The sequence below is a fragment of the Daphnia pulicaria genome, chromosome 2 (genome assembly GCF_021234035.1).
Source record: "Daphnia pulicaria isolate SC F1-1A chromosome 2, SC_F0-13Bv2, whole genome shotgun sequence".
NCBI lineage: Eukaryota > Metazoa > Arthropoda > Branchiopoda > Diplostraca > Daphniidae > Daphnia > Daphnia pulicaria.
In genome coordinates, this window is record NC_060914.1 from 1,448,205 (window position 1) to 1,465,466 (window position 17,262).

General features: G+C 37.9%; 5 protein-coding genes across 6 annotated transcripts; 2 read left to right on the top strand and 3 right to left on the bottom strand.

Moving 5' to 3' along the window:
* Window positions 1–695: 695 nt before the first annotated feature.
* Window positions 696–8,281, bottom strand: LOC124326988 (1-phosphatidylinositol 4,5-bisphosphate phosphodiesterase gamma-1-like). The gene is made up of 23 exons (XM_046785746.1): window positions 7,742–8,281; window positions 7,414–7,563; window positions 7,041–7,342; window positions 6,790–6,975; window positions 6,597–6,712; window positions 6,060–6,517; window positions 5,800–5,996; window positions 5,569–5,741; window positions 5,361–5,502; window positions 5,164–5,289; window positions 5,012–5,067; window positions 4,757–4,934; window positions 3,127–3,183; window positions 2,865–3,062; window positions 2,559–2,800; window positions 2,262–2,493; window positions 2,080–2,194; window positions 1,868–2,010; window positions 1,682–1,799; window positions 1,523–1,618; window positions 1,416–1,459; window positions 1,229–1,336; window positions 696–1,158 (listed from the first exon to the last, which is right to left on the bottom strand). Exons 1-23 carry the CDS (start codon window positions 7,932–7,934, stop codon window positions 988–990), a joined length of 3,801 nt encoding a protein of 1,266 aa, XP_046641702.1. The 5' UTR covers window positions 7,935–8,281; the 3' UTR covers window positions 696–987.
* Window positions 3,497–4,747, top strand: LOC124327275. Of its 2 annotated transcripts, none has more exons than XM_046786269.1 (4): window positions 3,497–3,591; window positions 3,656–3,769; window positions 3,836–4,222; window positions 4,376–4,747. In XM_046786269.1, the coding sequence occupies exons 1-4, from the start codon at window positions 3,580–3,582 to the stop codon at window positions 4,586–4,588; spliced, it is 726 nt and encodes a 241-aa protein (XP_046642225.1). In that variant the 5' UTR covers window positions 3,497–3,579; the 3' UTR covers window positions 4,589–4,747. The 2 variants fall into 2 exon arrangements, with proteins under 2 accessions (XP_046642225.1, XP_046642224.1); XM_046786268.1 differs by having other exon boundaries at window positions 3,498–3,591; window positions 3,836–4,303.
* A 694-nt stretch (window positions 8,282–8,975) lies between the features above and the next one.
* On the top strand, window positions 8,976–10,369 carry LOC124327245. The gene is made up of 2 exons (XM_046786219.1): window positions 8,976–9,469; window positions 9,537–10,369. The coding sequence occupies exons 1-2, from the start codon at window positions 9,236–9,238 to the stop codon at window positions 10,215–10,217; spliced, it is 915 nt and encodes a 304-aa protein (XP_046642175.1). The 5' UTR covers window positions 8,976–9,235; the 3' UTR covers window positions 10,218–10,369.
* Window positions 10,370–11,081: 712 nt separating this feature from the next.
* Window positions 11,082–13,972, bottom strand: LOC124327040 (dentin sialophosphoprotein-like). The gene is made up of 3 exons (XM_046785869.1): window positions 11,852–13,972; window positions 11,579–11,779; window positions 11,082–11,503 (listed from the first exon to the last, which is right to left on the bottom strand). Exons 1-3 carry the CDS (start codon window positions 13,782–13,784, stop codon window positions 11,343–11,345), a joined length of 2,295 nt encoding a protein of 764 aa, XP_046641825.1. The 5' UTR covers window positions 13,785–13,972; the 3' UTR covers window positions 11,082–11,342.
* Window positions 13,973–14,052: 80 nt separating this feature from the next.
* Window positions 14,053–16,453, bottom strand: LOC124327099. Its single transcript, XM_046785973.1, has 6 exons — window positions 16,224–16,453; window positions 15,742–15,966; window positions 15,478–15,682; window positions 14,912–15,406; window positions 14,572–14,842; window positions 14,053–14,509 (listed from the first exon to the last, which is right to left on the bottom strand). Exons 1-6 carry the CDS (start codon window positions 16,288–16,290, stop codon window positions 14,177–14,179), a joined length of 1,596 nt encoding a protein of 531 aa, XP_046641929.1. The 5' UTR covers window positions 16,291–16,453; the 3' UTR covers window positions 14,053–14,176.
* Between the last annotated feature and the right edge of the window lie 809 nt (window positions 16,454–17,262).

Genomic DNA, 17,262 nt, shown 5'->3' on the forward strand with positions numbered 1-17,262 from the left:
AACTTCAATGGCTGGAATAACAGCCGGTTCAGCATTAAGAAGAATTTCTTGGAAATGTACCGGGTATTGGGACATATTCTCGAAGCAAAATACAAAAATCTTTCCTGCCTTAAAATTCTATTCAACAGGCAAAAATGGTGATGTTAAAGAAAAGAATTACATCCAAAGATTTCAAAAGCTTGAAAGTGAACAAAGAGAAAGTCTTTCAAGTAGACTACAAAAAGGCATAAACATTGGAACATGGAAATTCTATGTTCAAGACCTTGTATTAAAAAACCTCAAGCCAGACATAGTGCCCTTGTCTTACAGAATGTGCTATCGGAGTGGACTTGAGACTTATGCCAACTTTGGCATCTTGACAGCAGCATTGACATCTGTTTTTTTATCAATAGCAGTACCTTTTTATCTTTTCCATCAAGGATCAACACCTATCCCGTTTGAAGTAGCAGGATTCTTTTTTGGAGGTGTAATTTGTACATTTTCATTGTTTAGTGTGTCACGTCAGGTTCCACTTCGTATTTATTATTCTGAAGAATGTGATGATTTCCTTGTCTACATGCCTAAGTACATACCATATGCCGCAAAAAAACTAAACATTCAACCTGGTCATGTTAAACCACCTACTGGAACTTCAGATTACTTGCCATGGATAAATCTTCAACACACACACACTCAAACAAAGCAAAAGATGCTTATTGATGGTGAAAAGTTTATATTGCCAATGTATTATAACAAACTGATGGGTTATCATTAACATGATTGTAAATCAGCAGCATTCATTAATAAATATGAATAAACCACTTTAAATCAATTGAGTATATAAAGGCACCCATTCGATAGAGCACTTGCTGAATAGTCAAATTTTTATCATTTTAACCATCAGAATATTCACAAAAACATTCTGATGAAAATATGAATGACTGAATGCTCAATTATAACCCCATCTTTCCTTCATATTGACTTCATGGAAATCATTTATGAACATTGCTACTTTTCACGCGTACGGTTAAAATCTTCAAAAATTTGGGATTCGATTTCTTGGAATTCGGCGCGAGCCTCTTGCTCAGCCAATGCGTCGCCCCGCTCCTGAGCGTCGGTAATTTGGTTTCTTAGGTCACGAAGCCTGTCCCTCTTCAACAACACCGAACTCCCTTCATCCTGCAATGATGACCAATGTAAATAATATAAGTCGAACTTTTTCCTGAGTGAGCAAATTATGGTTTCCTACCTTTCTCTTGTGGATATCCAGAAAAACTAAAAGTGATGCCATTTCAAGAAGTTCACTAAAGCCATTTTTTAGAGGAACACTTCGGAATCCCCGACGAATACACAAAAGCTGGGAAAAATAACATGTATATAGGTTTATATCAAATACTTAGGAACTAGGTAGCTAAAATAAAAATGATGAAGGTTACCGGGTATGTGGCTTGTGCAATAAGATGAGAATCACCAAACATATCTGTAAAAATGAATTTTAAATCTTAGAAAAAGTTTTATTTTATTGCTTGCAAGTATATGTTACCTATATCGTATACGGCGAATCGGAGGAGTGCCAGAGAGGGAGACGCAACTTCTAACTGAAAAGTTTCATCCCAAACAGGATTAAAACCATTGTCAGCTGCGGAAGAATTTTGATCATCAGTAAAATAACAAAATTTAGAATTTTTGGCTTATACAATACTTATGATCTTTGTGGTGTGTTTGTTTATGTTGTCTTGTTGGCTGCCAATAATCTCAATCTCTACGCAAGGACTTACTATCCCTCTCTTGGATTTGGTCAGGTGACGGGCAGCGATGACCTGAGTGTCATTAATATGTCATTAGAATTGTGGACTGGTGGGGATTGTTTGATCCTACAGAAAATTACCTTAACAACGACAATTAGAGGATCCTCTGCAGTCTGCAAAGGAGATTCTAGCGAAGTATTTTTCAACATAAAGCTTGGCTTCAATACATAGCCACACTTGCCGTTTTGCAGAAATTTGGCTTCATTCAACTGCATACTTTTATCTTTAAAAAAAAAATGGCAAGATTGAATTATTAACAAGATGTAGAATAGTGATAATCTTAATCACGAACCAGGAGTCTGGTAATTTAAAGCGGCCATCTGTGAGCCAACGTTCCAAAAAGGAACTGGGCAATAATTACTAGAATCAATTCGTTGTCCTTTCGGGTAGACACGGCTAAACATTATCTAGAAAATATTTATACCTATACTAATGTTCCATTAATGAAAATGTTGTTGCTTCATATAAACTTACTTGATGATACCAAAGGAAAAATTTAGGGTCTTGTAGCATAAATTTTTCAGCTTTCTGTTCTGGGAATGAGGACATTTCATACGGGTTTCGCCCATCACGCGAAATACGTTCTTGATTAAACGTTACGGCTCGGCAGTACACAATAATGTCTGAAAGCTCTTTAGCAATTCGCCACGTTAATTCTATTTCACGATGAAAATTTTCGCGGACGCTACAACGCTGTGCGACACTCCTTAAAAAACAAATCAAGATTCAATTAACAACATTACAATTCCAATTTGAAAATTCGAGTAATACTTGATCGTGTTACACCAATCGATAGCGTCTTCTTTGGAATCACAACCCAATTCGATAGGCTCAGAGTGCAAGGGTGACTTCACTCGCAGCAGCCATTCGGGAGCAATTTTTCGAGGATTGAGGTCTGGAGAAGTATCGGGTGGTGATTGGGATCTGGGATGCAATGCCACCAACTCAATTACAGCTCCCGCCACATCGTAGCTTCCTTTCTGTAAGCTACCGAGTGGTGTAACCTCTGTGGACTGTAAAATAAAAATCATAATAATTAATTCAACATTCATCTTCTTCCGCCAATGAATTGATTACGTTCTCGTTTTGAATTTCTTGGGTTATGTCAATTTCTTGTGTGTAATTAGCCGGGAAGAGGAGTTGCCGCCGTCCTCCATAATCGCCCCGCCACCATCCGTTGTCTTCCTTTTTCACGTTATAAATGATGGCGTGTTTGCAAAAACAAAGTTCGTCATCCTGTTGGCTACGGTAATCGTACAGAGCTTTTACGGTCACCTGAACAAGAAAGTGAATTAGTAACACAGCTAGACGACTAAATCAAAAAAGAGTTTGATTTTACCCCTGTTAAAGCGGTTGAATCCATGTAATTAGGTGCGTCTTCTCCATCTTGTGGACTCTGGAAAAAAAGTTTAATTTTTTATTTCAATAATAATTATTGTATAATTCGATTTTAACTATTAGTTTGACTCTGTCAAGGTCATGTGTTTTATTAAACATGCTATTTGTATGACTTGTTTTGTCTCGTCCGGCCGACGTGAAAATAATCAAATTATAAATTGCCTAGACTGAGTCGCATCCGTTTCCGGAAGTTCAGTGTTCGGCTTTTCCAAGTGATCTCGAATTCATGCTGCGATCAGCAGACAACGACCGAAAATTTCAAAACAAATTACCGGTTCAATCTCAATTTTCACGGGCAAAGGGTAATGACCACTATAAGACGGGCTACATGGAAAGTATATAAGATCGAGTCAGGTACGATAACCATCACCAGTCTTGCCTTCCAGTCAATAAAATGAACCGATCGGTAATATTTAAAAAAAAAACTAAATTTGTCTATAACGAAGATTAACAATGTTACATTCTTTCAGTTGGTTTTGTTCACAATATGCATTGTTGCCAGTGGGATCAACGGCCGTCCACAAGCAACGCTTCCTTTGTTCGGCACTCCCTTTTCACCGGTTATTATTCCTAATAGACTACAAGTATAAAATATTTTCCTTGTGTTTAAAAAAATCGTATTGAAATGGCCTTATTTTCCCGCTTTTTAGTCTATCTACATGAGACCAGGCGAACAGATAATTTTTTTAACAGATGGACTACCAATGAATTTCAATGGAGTACCAAAGCCATCGATGCAGATGCCTATGCCGATGCTATTTCCTATGCCTGGTCCTCCGCCTAGAGGCTCGTATTTGCCATTAGCTCTTTGGCCGTATTTCAACAACCAATTCAACTCTCCCATGGGTTCAAATGGCTTGTACAAACAGCGTGCAACTACACCAGCCACTTCTATTTTGTCCGAGAACAAAACAGAAGTTTCCACAACTATTCAAACTGAAGTAGTTTCAGAAACCCCTACAACTGCTAATGAATCACTAGTTGATTTAACATCGCCAAAACCAACCACTGTTGCAGCAGTTGAGGTAGCTCAACAGGTAACTCTGTCACCTATAACTAATCCAACTTCTGCGGTTCCTACAACATCGCCAACGTCTTTGATTAATCTGACACGCAAGGTAACAGTTTATCCTCGCCTTTCACTCGCAAATGCTTAAATGAAAGAATTTAATTTCTATCTACGGATTCAGAGTGATGGAGATTACAACTTCGAGTACAGCGTAAACAATCTACCAACCGGGGATGTCAAAAGTCACGAAGAAACACGATTGAATGGCGTCGTAACGGGTTACTATATGATGTTGGAAGCCGACGGGACAATACGCAAAGTAAATTACACGGCTGATGCTGAGAACGGGTTTAGAGCCATAGTAAGCAAAATACCCGTACCAATCAATAAATAAACTATTTGATTACAAAGACATTTGCCAAAAAAAATAAAAAAATATTTAACTGACCCGGTAGTTGACGTACAAAACTATACGGGTAAGCATTCTTAAAGAATAAATTAACGGGCGACACTTGTAAACATTACTTGAAATACACGAAAGACAAATTTTTAATTGACTCACCACTCCACGTTGACGAACAATCTCCTCTGTCACTGGATAGCGAAGGCGCACTTTTCGATAAAGAGGATTCTTTTCATAGTAGCTAACCAAGTCAATGAGACTCTCGAATTGAGCTGTCCCAATAATGTAAAGACGGCCCTCTTGTTTTATCCGACAATGTTTGATTTTCCCTTCGGCCCTGTACGAAAACATATGTGATTTACGCAAATTAGATATTGATTTAATAGTAGATATGAAGACAGCAACTATTTTTACCTGAATGAAATTGAAAATGTGTTCAACTCTCGCTCGCTGGGTCTGACAAGAAATGCCTGGTTAAAAAGTACGGAATAAATAAATGGACAACTCAAAAGACAATTTAAATAGGTAGACGATAGTGTATCTAAACAGGAAATGTCTTTTTTTACCCCGTCTCTTGGAATCCAACGAAGTAATTCTTCGGCTTTTGCGCGTACGGTTGTCGGATGATACCAGTCCTTACTTTCATGAGTGCAAGGTTGAGGAACTGGTTTGTTTAAAACGATACTGAAACCCTGTAGAAAACCAGATCCAAATGTACTGTTAAACAAGTGACCATTAATATTAAAATTAATTAATAACCTACCGGGCTTCTTAGCGGATGAGTTTTGTAATGAACAATTAAACTATACAAACTATCGTAGCAGTTAGATTCAATAAGGTAGTATTTCGTTCTTCCCCAGTCTTGTCGACTACGTATATGGCAATGGTAGACCTTATTCTGACGCCTTGAATATTTCAAAAGTTTTCATGGTAATTAACATAGCTTTTGAACCAACAATAGAGGATGTTACCAGAATGAGAGGGAGAAATCCCCTACAAAGTTTCCACTTTTCCGAACAAGAAAAGCACCGTCCCCTAAAGAAGGTCCATGTTGCTGCAACAGTTCTTCCGCCCTGGGTCGACCACCAGCAAGTCGACCATGAAACCAGTCCTCGCCGAAATGTAGTTCGTCTTCTGGAACACCCTGTAACGCAAGCATTTTAAATTAATGTATAACCAATAAAAGAAGATAAGGCAATTACTTCTCGAAGCGACTCTTGGGAACTGTTTGAGACATCATCATCTGCTTCTTCCGGCTCGGTCTCTTCCGGGTGAACTTCAGTGTAGTACATTTTGACATCACTCAGGACGAAAAAATGAGAAACCCATTGTCGATCCAATTTATCTTCCAGAAACAATATGCCGTTCTTTTCCGAATTTGAAAGATCCAAATCTTTAACTAACGAGAGAATTGAGAATTTTAATAATTATTTGACAAAAGATTTTGTGACGTGTAACTTACTACTACTATCATCGAGGCGGGTCCCATTAGTCATAGATTCGTCCAGTGAAACAGAAGTGGCTCCTTCTGGTAGTTTTTTGTGCTTAAGAATAATTTTTCGCCGTAGTGCATCGGGTGAGGGCATAGCTATTTCGTTCTTTTCAATGGGTATCGTAAGTAGCATCGAACCGAAAATTTCTTCAAAAATTTTAGCCATCTTTCTTTGTTGCGGTAGTGAGCAGTGGTCTTCGATTGACAAAATGACTGGGTAAGTAGAATTGGTAAAGGCATGCTCTTTGATTGTTTTAACAACATCTAGAAAGCGAATTTTGCTGGTAATAGTGTGACCGTGGTAAATAAAAGGCATCCCGTCTGGTCCATCCCAACAGTCAAGCTCGATACATCGGCAACCTTGATTAAGGCAACGGGCATAAGCCTCGACACTTGATATACTAGAAAATTGGTCGCCGGTCAAATACCTTTCGGGTGTAACAATTGAAATAGATTTTTAATACAGCAGTTTTATAAGGACAGTAAAATGACGTAAGCCTTATTTACGTATTGTGGGAAGAAGCAATCCAGTAACTAGACAGTGGTTGAGTCATATCCTGATTAACGGCGTTGTGCTGAGAATCCCAAAGTTCATTATGATGCGAAAAGAGGTAACTGGTGAACTGACAACGAAAAATAGCGATACACGTGAAATCGACAGTGTTGCATTCTCATTAAATACACATTTCATTTGTCTAACCTCTTTTGGAGTGAAATAGGCGGGCTCGACGTTGCGTCGGAGATCGCGTACAAAATCTCTCATGAAGGCCGTCGTTACATCGGCTTCCATTGGTGCGTCGCCTTGCTCCGCCACAAATCTTTGGAAATCTTCCAAAGATAGTATGCTGCCATCCGATGAATACTTGTGGAAGAAAGACTGGTACATCTGCGAGGCATAACTCAGTGTTGTTCAAAAGACGACTTGATCACCGGTAGAAAGGCATTTTGTACGTTTTCATCGTAGATGAGGATGTGGTAGAGGGAAGCGAATTCGTCGAATGATAGTTCACCCAATCTTCGACAATCCACCTCGTGAAAAGCTTCCTTTAGCCGCGGTTTGGTCATTTGGCAGTTTACTTGCGGCAGGAACGCTTTGACATCTTTCAACGTCACAGTAGTCCTGTCAGTTGTCATGTTACAGAATTCCTTCCAAAGCCAGCGTTCCATTTGTAAAGGATACGAGGACGTGAGGGTGTCACGGGACAAGAACCGTAGTCCTCTTACCCATAGGTCACACTCGGGTCTGGAGAGAGCTATATTCATAATAAGGGATTGAAAGCAGAGTTGGATCAAGAATAACAAAATATGCTACGAGTGTTTTTACCTCCGATGGAAAGAGTCTTGAGACAGAAATCCTGACCGTAAAAAACAACATAGCATCGATTTTCATCAAATTTTCTGGCATCGTCTGGCCACCGCTCAAAATCTCTCGAATTTCTACCGGGTCTTACTTCCTTGACTTCTCTTAAATCAACTGATTGTTTTAAAGACAAAATAGTTTTGAGTTATATAGGCACATCTATAGCAGTTACGACAGTAAAATGAACAAGTTTGTTAGCAATTCTTTTAAAACATGCAACACACTGATACACTCAAGTTTTTAACTTGACAGGATTGTATAGCCTATATACACGATGAAACAAAAGTCTTACCAGCTCCTTCGTAGACATTTCTTTTACTCATTGGCTTGCACCACACAACTTGACGAGTTTCTCTTTTGACAGACAGAATCCTTCTGTCAGGATGTTTCTTCTGGAAAAACTTGGTAACGACAGTGCCCCTTTCCAACTGACAAATGATGTTCTCCATCTCTGGGAGTAACCCGCTTCCATCCATTTCATTCATGTTTCACTGTATTGTTTACGTTAGCGATGATCAAAGGAGAAAAAAGGAACACTCCCTGACGGCAAATGGGAAACAACTATAGGTATATACGAGACAACGGGAAGGACTTTAGACTGTAGCAGTCTTATTGATTCTGGCAGGCCACCAGAAAAAAGTAGCAGGATGCAAATAATTTCCGTACGAATTAAGTAGTTAAGCTCGATTTCTTAAACATTTAGTTAAATTTGTTCACTTTCAGTAAAATGTACATATTTAATAAAACAGCTGATTCCAGCTACTTCAAAGTCGTTTCTCTGCTGTCAACCATTTGCCTGCAGGCTTACTCTTTTCAAAGCTTTGTAGTCATAGCAAAACCTGGGGGCGGAGCTTCACAAAGGGGAAAAAAAAGGCTTTTGCTTGTTGCTGGTTTTCTCAGCTAAAATAAGGCTCCACGCATGGCAGGATAAAGTCACAAAACCACATTCTAGGAAACGAAGATCAAAAAACGGTAACGCACTGATATAGAGAGGTACATTACTTATACTCAAAAGTAGGTGGTATAACTATAAAATAAAAAATAATCGAGATAAGGTTTAAACGATGGTAATTTCCCAACCGGAGTATTTCGGGTTTCGAAATAAAAATACGGCCAAGATTATCCTTTTAAATTTATGTTTGGGCATTGGGCCTGCATGAAGCATGCGGCGAGGTATTATTTTTAAAAAATATCCATTATTATCAAGTTGAACAATGCAATGGAATCAGGTTTAGATAAATACCCGAAAGAGAGAGGAAAAAAAGGCGACGATCGATAGGAACAGACAGCGGCCGGGTTATTACATTAACGATTTTTTATCAAAGCATAGTACAAGGTGGGAATGAAAAAGCACTCAATGTATTAAAAACCTAACGAACATTCTGTGATCAACAGATTTGCGATATGTCTGGTCGAAAAAATCCTGGACGTTTAATCGGAATAAGGAAAACAATTTTCATTTAGTTTACATTCTAAACAATTAAAAAAATCACGAAAAAAAGTAAAAGTAAAGAAAAAAAACACAAAACTAAAAATTAAACTGGGAATTCCAAGAATTTTGCAATCGTTACTTTCGTTGAGCAATCACTAATTGTCAATATAACCTTTATAAGCTTTTAATGTTCTTATCATTTCTGTCGTCTTATCACCATCTCTTATCTTATGGCAAGAACGCAAGATTAGCAAGGCATAGAGTATAATGCTTTTTTCTAGACAATAATAACACGGAATCCTACAGTTTAGTGCGTAGTAGTTCGCCATTCAATGCTAATACAATTTCATTACAATGGTTTTGTCAAATGAGGAATTTAACACAGCCGAAATCTGTGACATTGACGTAGAGAAAGAACAAATGTCGTCGCTTTTCCAGCTGAGACAGAGCACGCACAGTTTCCTTATTCAATGTTTGGCTGACCGGGAAATTCAAAAGCTAATTTATTCCAAGACAAATTATTCATCATCTAAATCAGCTTATAGTTATAACTGTACAGTTATTCACAATCCACATGCTTGGTATCATGTAAGAAATAACGCCCTATTTTTATTTAAATACATTTACAAATTAGCTTACCATTTGCCCATTACAGTTGAACGCAGTTAGAGGTCCCGGATGGAACACTCAAAGACGCCAACCTTTAGACCCAAAGTTAAAAATTGTGCATGTTCTTGCTAATCAGCATTCAAATAAAAAGCAGAACGATAATGATCATTTAAAGACTCAACAGGCGAGAGAACAAATTCGACAACATGAAGAAACTATACGTATTCTTATGGAAGAAAATGCTCAAGTGAAACAGCTTTATTTGAATGCCCTAAAGGACCGCAATGGAAACACTAGGAACCTTAACACAAATAATAACGCATCTAATAGTCAACAGTTAAATCAGCTCCAGCAGGAGACACGAGCTTTAAAAGCTGTTATCGAGTCCCACAAAGGAACAATCCAGATACTTAAAGATCAGAATGTCAGTTTGCAATTGAAAGTGAATAGCTTGCAAACTCAATCGTCTTCCGAAAACCAAATAAATGCATCTAATAATCAGCTTATTTATAAGTTGCAACAAGATATACGAACGATGAAATCGATGATGCAGCAAAAGATAGAGACAATCCGGACACTTGAGAGCCAAAATCTTAGTTTGCAAGCGAGACTTCGAGAAGCGGTAATGCATCCACCTTCCAGTATTAACCATCACAATACTCCTCTCCCGCCTAGAGTATCCAGGACGAGAGATAGTGGTTCTCAAGGTTGCTGTATTATTATGTAAACGCACAAATAACCGCAAATAACGCGAGGCATATATTACCGGTAGTCAGAAATTTCAAAATTTACATGCTATCCCTCAATTCCTAATCTTAAAAAAACAATTAGAAAATGTGTAACAGGCTAACAACACTACATTTAATAAACTATTATAACGTAGAGAAAATTCAATTACAACATTTACAGTTCGGTGCTTAGTTTTTAAATTGATTCGAAAAGAGAAAACCTTCCTTTATTGTACCCACTGTGCCACTAGGGGGTGATACGTGACACAAGGAAGAAGTAAAGGCAATTTCCTCATCCAATGTCTGAGTCTGACCGATCGTGAAATTCAAAAACCTGATAGTTTCCCCTGTCGCGTCGTCTAAAGCAGCTTATCGGTGTAACTGCGCCGTTATTCACGTTCCCCAAGCCTGGTTGGCTGGTTCCATACAAGAAATGCGATAAATTTTCGGATACATTTTTATTGATTCGTGCTCAAACTCGCCCAAAAAAGCCACCATTTGTCTACTCCTTGCTAGTCAGTATTTTAATTACAAACTCTGTTTACTGTAGGAATGGAAATTGTTACATCCACTGAATCTAAATAAAACTACGTTTTACTTTTTCAAGGGTCAAAATTGCTCATTTCCCTTTCCCTCCACACAACTGTCAAAACTAGATAACGAGGACGTGCTATTTGATATGTGAACAGAAGAAACTGAAACCAAAATATACGATTACGCGGCCAATAATTATTAGTAACTACGGGTAAAAATTCCGGGTATTTTGTCTTTTTCTAGTAATAAACTATACTAGTTCAAAATATATGTTTAACAGTGCAATAAATCACGAAGTTAATTTAAAAAAATGATTCTTTCAATGCTACTTCCGAGTTACTAAATCCGTTTTATTCTAAAACTAAAATCATTAAAATTTTGTGATTAACAAAAAGTTTCTATGACGTACAAGGTTAAACATTTGTTTCTGATTATTTGGACATAATTGGCCGCACAACAAGACAACACAGTCACGTGTGAGGTAATGGCAGGAGATTTAAAAATCCTCGGCCAGTAAGATAACATCGATCTAGTGTTCCGAATACAACTAGGATATGGAGCATATTGAATTGGAATACGTTACGGAAATTTTAATCGGAATCCCCCTCACTGTCGATAATGTTTCTTAATCGGCCAAACATTTTCTTGAATGCTGGAGACGACTTTGGCGATGCTTCTTGTTTCTTGGCACTCTGTGGGGAAGGACTGCGGCGGGATGCAAAAGCGTTGGTTGCGGAACGGCGAGATCTCCCTTTAATTTTGAAATGTTGGAAAAAAGGCATTAGAAAAATGTAACACTTGATAGTTTAGTCAAAGACACTAGTACCATTAGAAGCGATGATGTTGCTTGTGTTCAACTCGGAAATTTCCTTTGCTCTTTCAAATTTCCGCTTGAGTTTTTGGCATTTAGAAAGCGATGGATTCCCCTTCAATCCACGTTCGTAAAGCAACTCTAACAGCTTTTGTGCTCGCGCCTTATCGGATTTGCATCCCTGCCATAATGTCTCGTACCTTTGAACTCGAATGCCTATAAGTCACATTTCAAATTGGAATTCTAGATTAATCAATCAATTATTTTTATTTGTGATTTGCTACTGACCTGCTTCTTTTAGATAGCGTTGAAGCCTCGCTATCTTTCCTCCAGGTTTAACCTTTTCGTCCTTTTTAGATTCCTTTTTAGCAGTTTTTTCTCCTTTTAATGCGGCTTTTTTCTTCTTCGGAGAAACATTTTCTGATTCTTCATCACTAGAGGAAGAGCTGCTTTCTTTGATGTCAGATTGCTTAGAAGCCGAACCGGATTTTCCTTTGGCTTTTTTGGTGACATCCTTCGATGCGGCTTTTTTCTTCTTCGGAGAAACATTTTCAGATTCTTCCTCACTGGATGAAGAGCTGCTTGATGAGGATTCAGATTGCTTAGAAGCCGAACCGGATTTTCCTTTGGCTTTTTCGGGGACATCCTTCGATGCGGCTTTTTTCTTCTTCGGAGAAACATTTTCAGATTCTTCCTCACTGGATGAAGAGCTGCTTGATGAGGATTCAGATTGCTTAGAAGCCGAACCGGATTTTCCTTTGGCTTTTTCGGGGACATCCTTCGATGCGGCTTTTTTCTTCTTCGGAGAAACATTTTCTGATTCTTCATCGCTGGAGGAAGAGCTGCTTTCTTTGGTGTCGGATTTCTTAGAAGCTGAACCGGACCTTCCTTTTGCCTTTTTGGTGACTTTCTTTGCTGTTAAATCATCGTCACTGTCGCTTTCAGAGTTTTCCGAACTGCTTGATTTTTCTTGCTGTAGAATTTTCTTTTTGCCCTTGAAAGAAGTTGTGACTGCATCCGAATCCTCATCACTGTCGGAACTTGATTTTGCCTCTGTGTTTTCTTCCGTTTTTTGAGGTTCCTCCATTTCTACATCTTCTGAAGAGCTGCTAGCACTAGTTCCGTTGGAGTCATCATCAAGTGTTTCCAATATGTCACGTGTATCCAACTTTTTGGTCTTTTTAGGATCAGAAAGCTTAGAGTTTGGAGTTTGGTTCTTTTGGTCAACGCTGGACTCGCTTTTTGTTGGTGACACAACACTCTCATTCTGAACAGATTCATTCTTCTTACTGCTAGCAGGAGCTGATTTCTTCTTGGTCATTGTAGAATCTGCTTTATTCTTTTTACCGGTTGTAGGGGTAGGTTTCCTCTTCTTTGAAGCTGGGAATGGTGTAGCACTTTTCTCTTTAACAATTTCATCAGAGTCACTATCAGATGACATATCTAGTTTTCTTTTGATTTTAGAATTAGCTTTTTCTTCACAGTCAGATTCGCCGCTTCTTTTTCTTTTAAGATCAATTTTCTTACTAGTTTCAGTCTTCTTAGATGCTTTCTTGGTACTGCTCTTGGGTATTTCACTCTTTTGAATATCAATATTAAAACCAGAAGCATTATCAAGAGCCACAGTGTCAGAACTGTTAGCTGATGAAGAATCAGATTCGGATACAAGTTTTGATATTTTCTTCTTGCCACTAATGACAGTCTTTTGTTTTTCCTCTTTCTTTTCCTTTTTCTTAGGGGAACCTAAAAATTTAATTAGTGGGACATCACTCGAATTAGAGTCATCATCCACTTTTGACAATGAAACTGGTTTGCTATTTTGCTTCTCATCTTGATCAGTAAAACTATTAGATGAAGAATCAGATTCAACTATGACTTTCAGCATTTTCTTCTTGCTGCTACTGCGAGCAACAGTCTTTTCTTTTACCTCAGTTTCATTTGTCTTTGCGGAAGCCACAAATTTGATGAGAGGAACATCACTTGAATTTGAGTTGTCATCTACTGTTACCAATGAAGCTGGTTCGTTTTTTGGATTTGAAATATTGTTCTGCAAACTCAAAGGAGATTTTGCTTTCAATGCTTCATGATCATTCAAGCAAAGTGAACCTGAGCTATTGTTAGCAACAGGAGATTTGATGTCTTTTAGTGGTGAATCTGGAGTGTTAGACTCTGACTCGGAAGACGTTCCCGAATCAAGGGCTTCCATTACTTCATCGTCCATTTTGAATTTTCAAATATTTAAAATACGCTAATAGGTATACAATAAATTTTACTTGTAAACTCTAAACGACGAAATAAAACAAGTAATTTCTAAAGACTGTTCCAAAAAACCTGGGGAAGTGAAACTGAGCGTGTTTGGCGGGAAAACGACAAAACGTTAACGTGTTGAGCGTGGAATCGTGAATTTGTGGTCTGCTAAATGCCTATATTCGCCATCTAGCGATACTTTTTAGAGTCGATTAGCCTATACTGAATTAAAATTTGAGAAATACTGTCAGCAATTTATTTAAATTCGCTGTTAATATACCATTTTACCATATAACGAAATTAATTACATGAACTCATAATGTAAATCAATAACTTGGGGATAAATATTCAAAAACAGATAAAGACTTATTTGGGGTCGTCTTTTATAGCTGCTCCAAATGCAGAAAGAGCCAATGTTTCGACAAGCATTCTGGCATCTTGAGATTTTGAATGTTCTCTTTTATTATTGCCAACTGTTTCATTTATGAATAATTGCTTAAATTGGCGTTTGAGACGACGGAGCAAATTTCCAGAGTTCCAAACTTTAGTCATCTCTTGACTCAAATAAGTTACAATGCGTGCCGTCTCCAAATTAGTGGGAATTTTACCATCTTGGCATAATTTAAACGTGACTAATGCTTCGTCAGGTCGAATTTTCGTAGGCTTAAATCGCACTCCTACCAGTTTCCCTCCAACTTCCTAAAAAATATCCAAAAATTTGGATTAAAAAATTCATTTGAATCGAACAAGTTGTTGCTAACCGTCATTCGAAGTCTAGCGGAAAGCGGAGGCAACGATACGCGAGATTGTGGAGGGAATCCTGGTTTTGCATCCATAAAAAAATGGAGTGGGCCGATTATTAATGTAGCATCGACATTGTGTGTGGTAGAATTTTCTCTCACTCCAATCAAAACATCGCCCTTCCTTTTAATCTGATCAATGCCTTCCACAGTAGCACTTGGTCTGCGTGAATTGCGTCGAGATGAACCTCGTTTACCCTCCAGTTTCTTGACCGGGCGGCCAGTGTCATCTCTGTAAACGAAAAAGCAAATTAAAATGAAAGCTGTAATTTCATTGCTACGTATTTAAGTTAGATATTACTGAAATTTTTCTGATGAAATATCCTCATTGAATTCCAGTTTTCTTTGCTTAATGTCGTTTTCATTGAGCAGCTGAAGATTGTACTCGATAGTGCCGTCGTCGAGCACAACAGGAGATGGCTTTTGGGTCCGATAAAACTGGGTTGCATTAGTTTTATGTGGTTGTTTTAAATTAAGGGAAATTTCTGTGGCTGTTTCATAATCATCGTCGTCGTCATTCTCTTCTTCAGTTGCTATGATCTCTTTTTCTTCCGAAACAGTGGAAGACTCTTCAGCAATACTTTCGGTTGCGATTTCAATTGCCGCTTCCCCTTCCACATTCGTCTCATCATCATCGACGTCTTCGTCACTTTCAGTTGCATCGCTTTCAACTGCTTCCGTTCCGGGATCCCCAGCGGCTCTTTCTGTACGAATTTTCCTTTCCACTTCGGTTGTTTGCGTTTCATTTATTGCAAGGAAAGCCCAAGGAGATATTTTCATGTCCTCGCGAAAGTTGCTAATGACGAGAACAATACAATGTAATGAGTAAATGTCTAGAAAGTTTTTAGAAAATTATAATAAACTCACTTCAATTTTAGTGAAAACGTTGATGAATTTTCGTTGGCTAAATTTAGAGACAAACTCTCGAGCATTTCATCCAGAGCTTTGTTCAATTGATCTGTACTAGACGAACGAGCCAAGTATTGAATTGGTTTAAAAATGGGTCGTTTATTCTTTCCGTATCCTTTCTTGTCATTCTGTGGGCGGCGTTTGCGTCCATTGGGTTTTTTACCTAGTGATTCAGAAATATGTACAATATCACTAAATAAAATTGGGGCTTTTAAAAATTACCTTTCTTCCTCAGTTGATTAATACGATTTTGACGTCGCTTATTATTTCGACGTTTCTTTTTCCTGCTTTGCCTTCTCTCAACACTTGTAGCTGATGAAATTTCTTCGACATTGACGTCGGCTGATTCTACTTGAAGATCCGGAAGTAACAATTTCGTTTCGTTCTTTGCATTGATCACGGATGTTTCGATTGTCAGGCTGCCCTCCAAACTCTCGTCTTTTTTCTCTGTATTAGAAAAATGAAATGAAATTTGTTTGTTGCTTGATGAACAAACTTAAGTTAAATTTACAGTTAAAAACTCAACTAAAGTGTTTTTAACTGAAATTATTTTCAGTTAACGCCCTTTAATGTAAGGGGCAAGGCACTTGCAAGCGATAGCAATACAATAACAGTTATCAGAAAACTTAGCGTGAGAGTTTCCGAGTAAGGTTATTTGAAGGGTAAAATTACGACATTAACGGACTTTTCAGTGAATTCCTTACCTTCACTGAAATGTGACAAAACAGGCGTTACAAACAAAAAAACTAAACATAGAAGGAACAATCGCATGATGAACTCTCAACAGCGAATGACGACACCCCAATTAAAAATGAACTCGAAAATCAAAAAGTCTTGTATACTGGCCGATGACTTGGAGCCGTCTGTTGACTAACAGCAGTTGTCTTTCTTTATAGCTAGCTGTAACATCATGCTCTGTGGTGCCTGTAAGGAAAAAATCAAATGTCTTTCCGATTGCCGGTGGCGTCAAAAGAAGAAGACCCTAGTTTCCCTCTTACGGGAAAGCGTGATGTTTATCTATCGTGAGGATGGCCTCATTCTACCCACACGCTTTTTTTAAAATATAAGATAATTTCTTTTCCGTTGAAAATATAACATGTTTACATTATAAAACGTTTTAAAAATTTAAAGATATTTTACTTGAATACTTGAACTTTTTTTTTAGATGGAAGGCCTACCAACACAAAAAAAAAAAAAAAAATTAAGGAAAGATCATCGTAGACGCAACAATGATAGTCGCGGAATTTTCCATGATTCCTTTTGCTCAATGCCTCAGTTAGTTTAAAACGATGAAAATAAATAATAAATGAAAAGGATTCTGAACAAACGTAATTACATTTGATGCTAATAACATAAAACATAAATATTTAATATCGATTAGCTATAGGCTACAGTGAGCCGAGCGAACCAACGAAGTAACGACCATATTAAGCGTATTAAAGCTGGTAACTACGAAATAGAGATATAACGGCCAGTACCTTCGGATGCTAATCGTTTCCAATTCTAGTTTTCTGTGATTAATGGCAAGACAATAAATCTGCAATCTGCATATTGTGAAGCAGTGAAGGTATGGAGATTGTGGCCATGTGCACATTCTATTCCGACCGAACATTTCTATTATCAAATAACTAAGAACAAATTATATCGTTTCTTAAAGGCTTTGCCGATTAAATGGACGAAAAATTCTAACTAACTCCCATCAAAATACCTCGAAACATTGAAAAACAAACTGAACTGACCATT

Excerpts from the sequence above, each read along its gene's own strand:
- LOC124327275 (XM_046786268.1), top strand. Across the intron at positions 3,770-3,835 it reads TTATTCCTAATAGACTACAA|TCTATCTACATGAGACCAGG; the intron begins GTATAAAATATT and ends CCCGCTTTTTAG. Across the intron at positions 4,304-4,375 it reads TGATTAATCTGACACGCAAG|AGTGATGGAGATTACAACTT; the intron begins GTAACAGTTTAT and ends CTACGGATTCAG.
- LOC124327245 (XM_046786219.1), top strand. The coding sequence starts at position 9,236 with ATGGTTTTGTCAAATGAGGAATTTAACACAGCCGAAATCTGTGACATT. Across the intron at positions 9,470-9,536 it reads ATCCACATGCTTGGTATCAT|TTGAACGCAGTTAGAGGTCC; the intron begins GTAAGAAATAAC and ends TGCCCATTACAG.
- LOC124327040 (XM_046785869.1), bottom strand. The coding sequence starts at position 13,784 with ATGGACGATGAAGTAATGGAAGCCCTTGATTCGGGAACGTCTTCCGAG. Across the intron at positions 11,780-11,851 it reads ACGCTATCTAAAAGAAGCAG|GCATTCGAGTTCAAAGGTAC; the intron begins GTCAGTAGCAAA and ends TGTGACTTATAG. Across the intron at positions 11,504-11,578 it reads CAACATCATCGCTTCTAATG|GGAGATCTCGCCGTTCCGCA; the intron begins GTACTAGTGTCT and ends TCAAAATTAAAG.
- LOC124326988 (XM_046785746.1), bottom strand. The coding sequence starts at position 7,934 with ATGAATGAAATGGATGGAAGCGGGTTACTCCCAGAGATGGAGAACATC. Across the intron at positions 2,801-2,864 it reads AAGAAATTCAAAACGAGAAC|TCCACAGAGGTTACACCACT; the intron begins GTAATCAATTCA and ends TTTATTTTACAG. Across the intron at positions 1,337-1,415 it reads TTGCACAAGCCACATACCCG|CTTTTGTGTATTCGTCGGGG; the intron begins GTAACCTTCATC and ends TATTTTTCCCAG.
- LOC124327099 (XM_046785973.1), bottom strand. The coding sequence starts at position 16,290 with ATGCGATTGTTCCTTCTATGTTTAGTTTTTTTGTTTGTAACGCCTGTT. Across the intron at positions 15,967-16,223 it reads TTTGTCACATTTCAGTGAAG|AGAAAAAAGACGAGAGTTTG; the intron begins GTAAGGAATTCA and ends TTTCTAATACAG. Across the intron at positions 15,407-15,477 it reads ACGTTTTCACTAAAATTGAA|CAACTTTCGCGAGGACATGA; the intron begins GTGAGTTTATTA and ends TCTCGTCATTAG.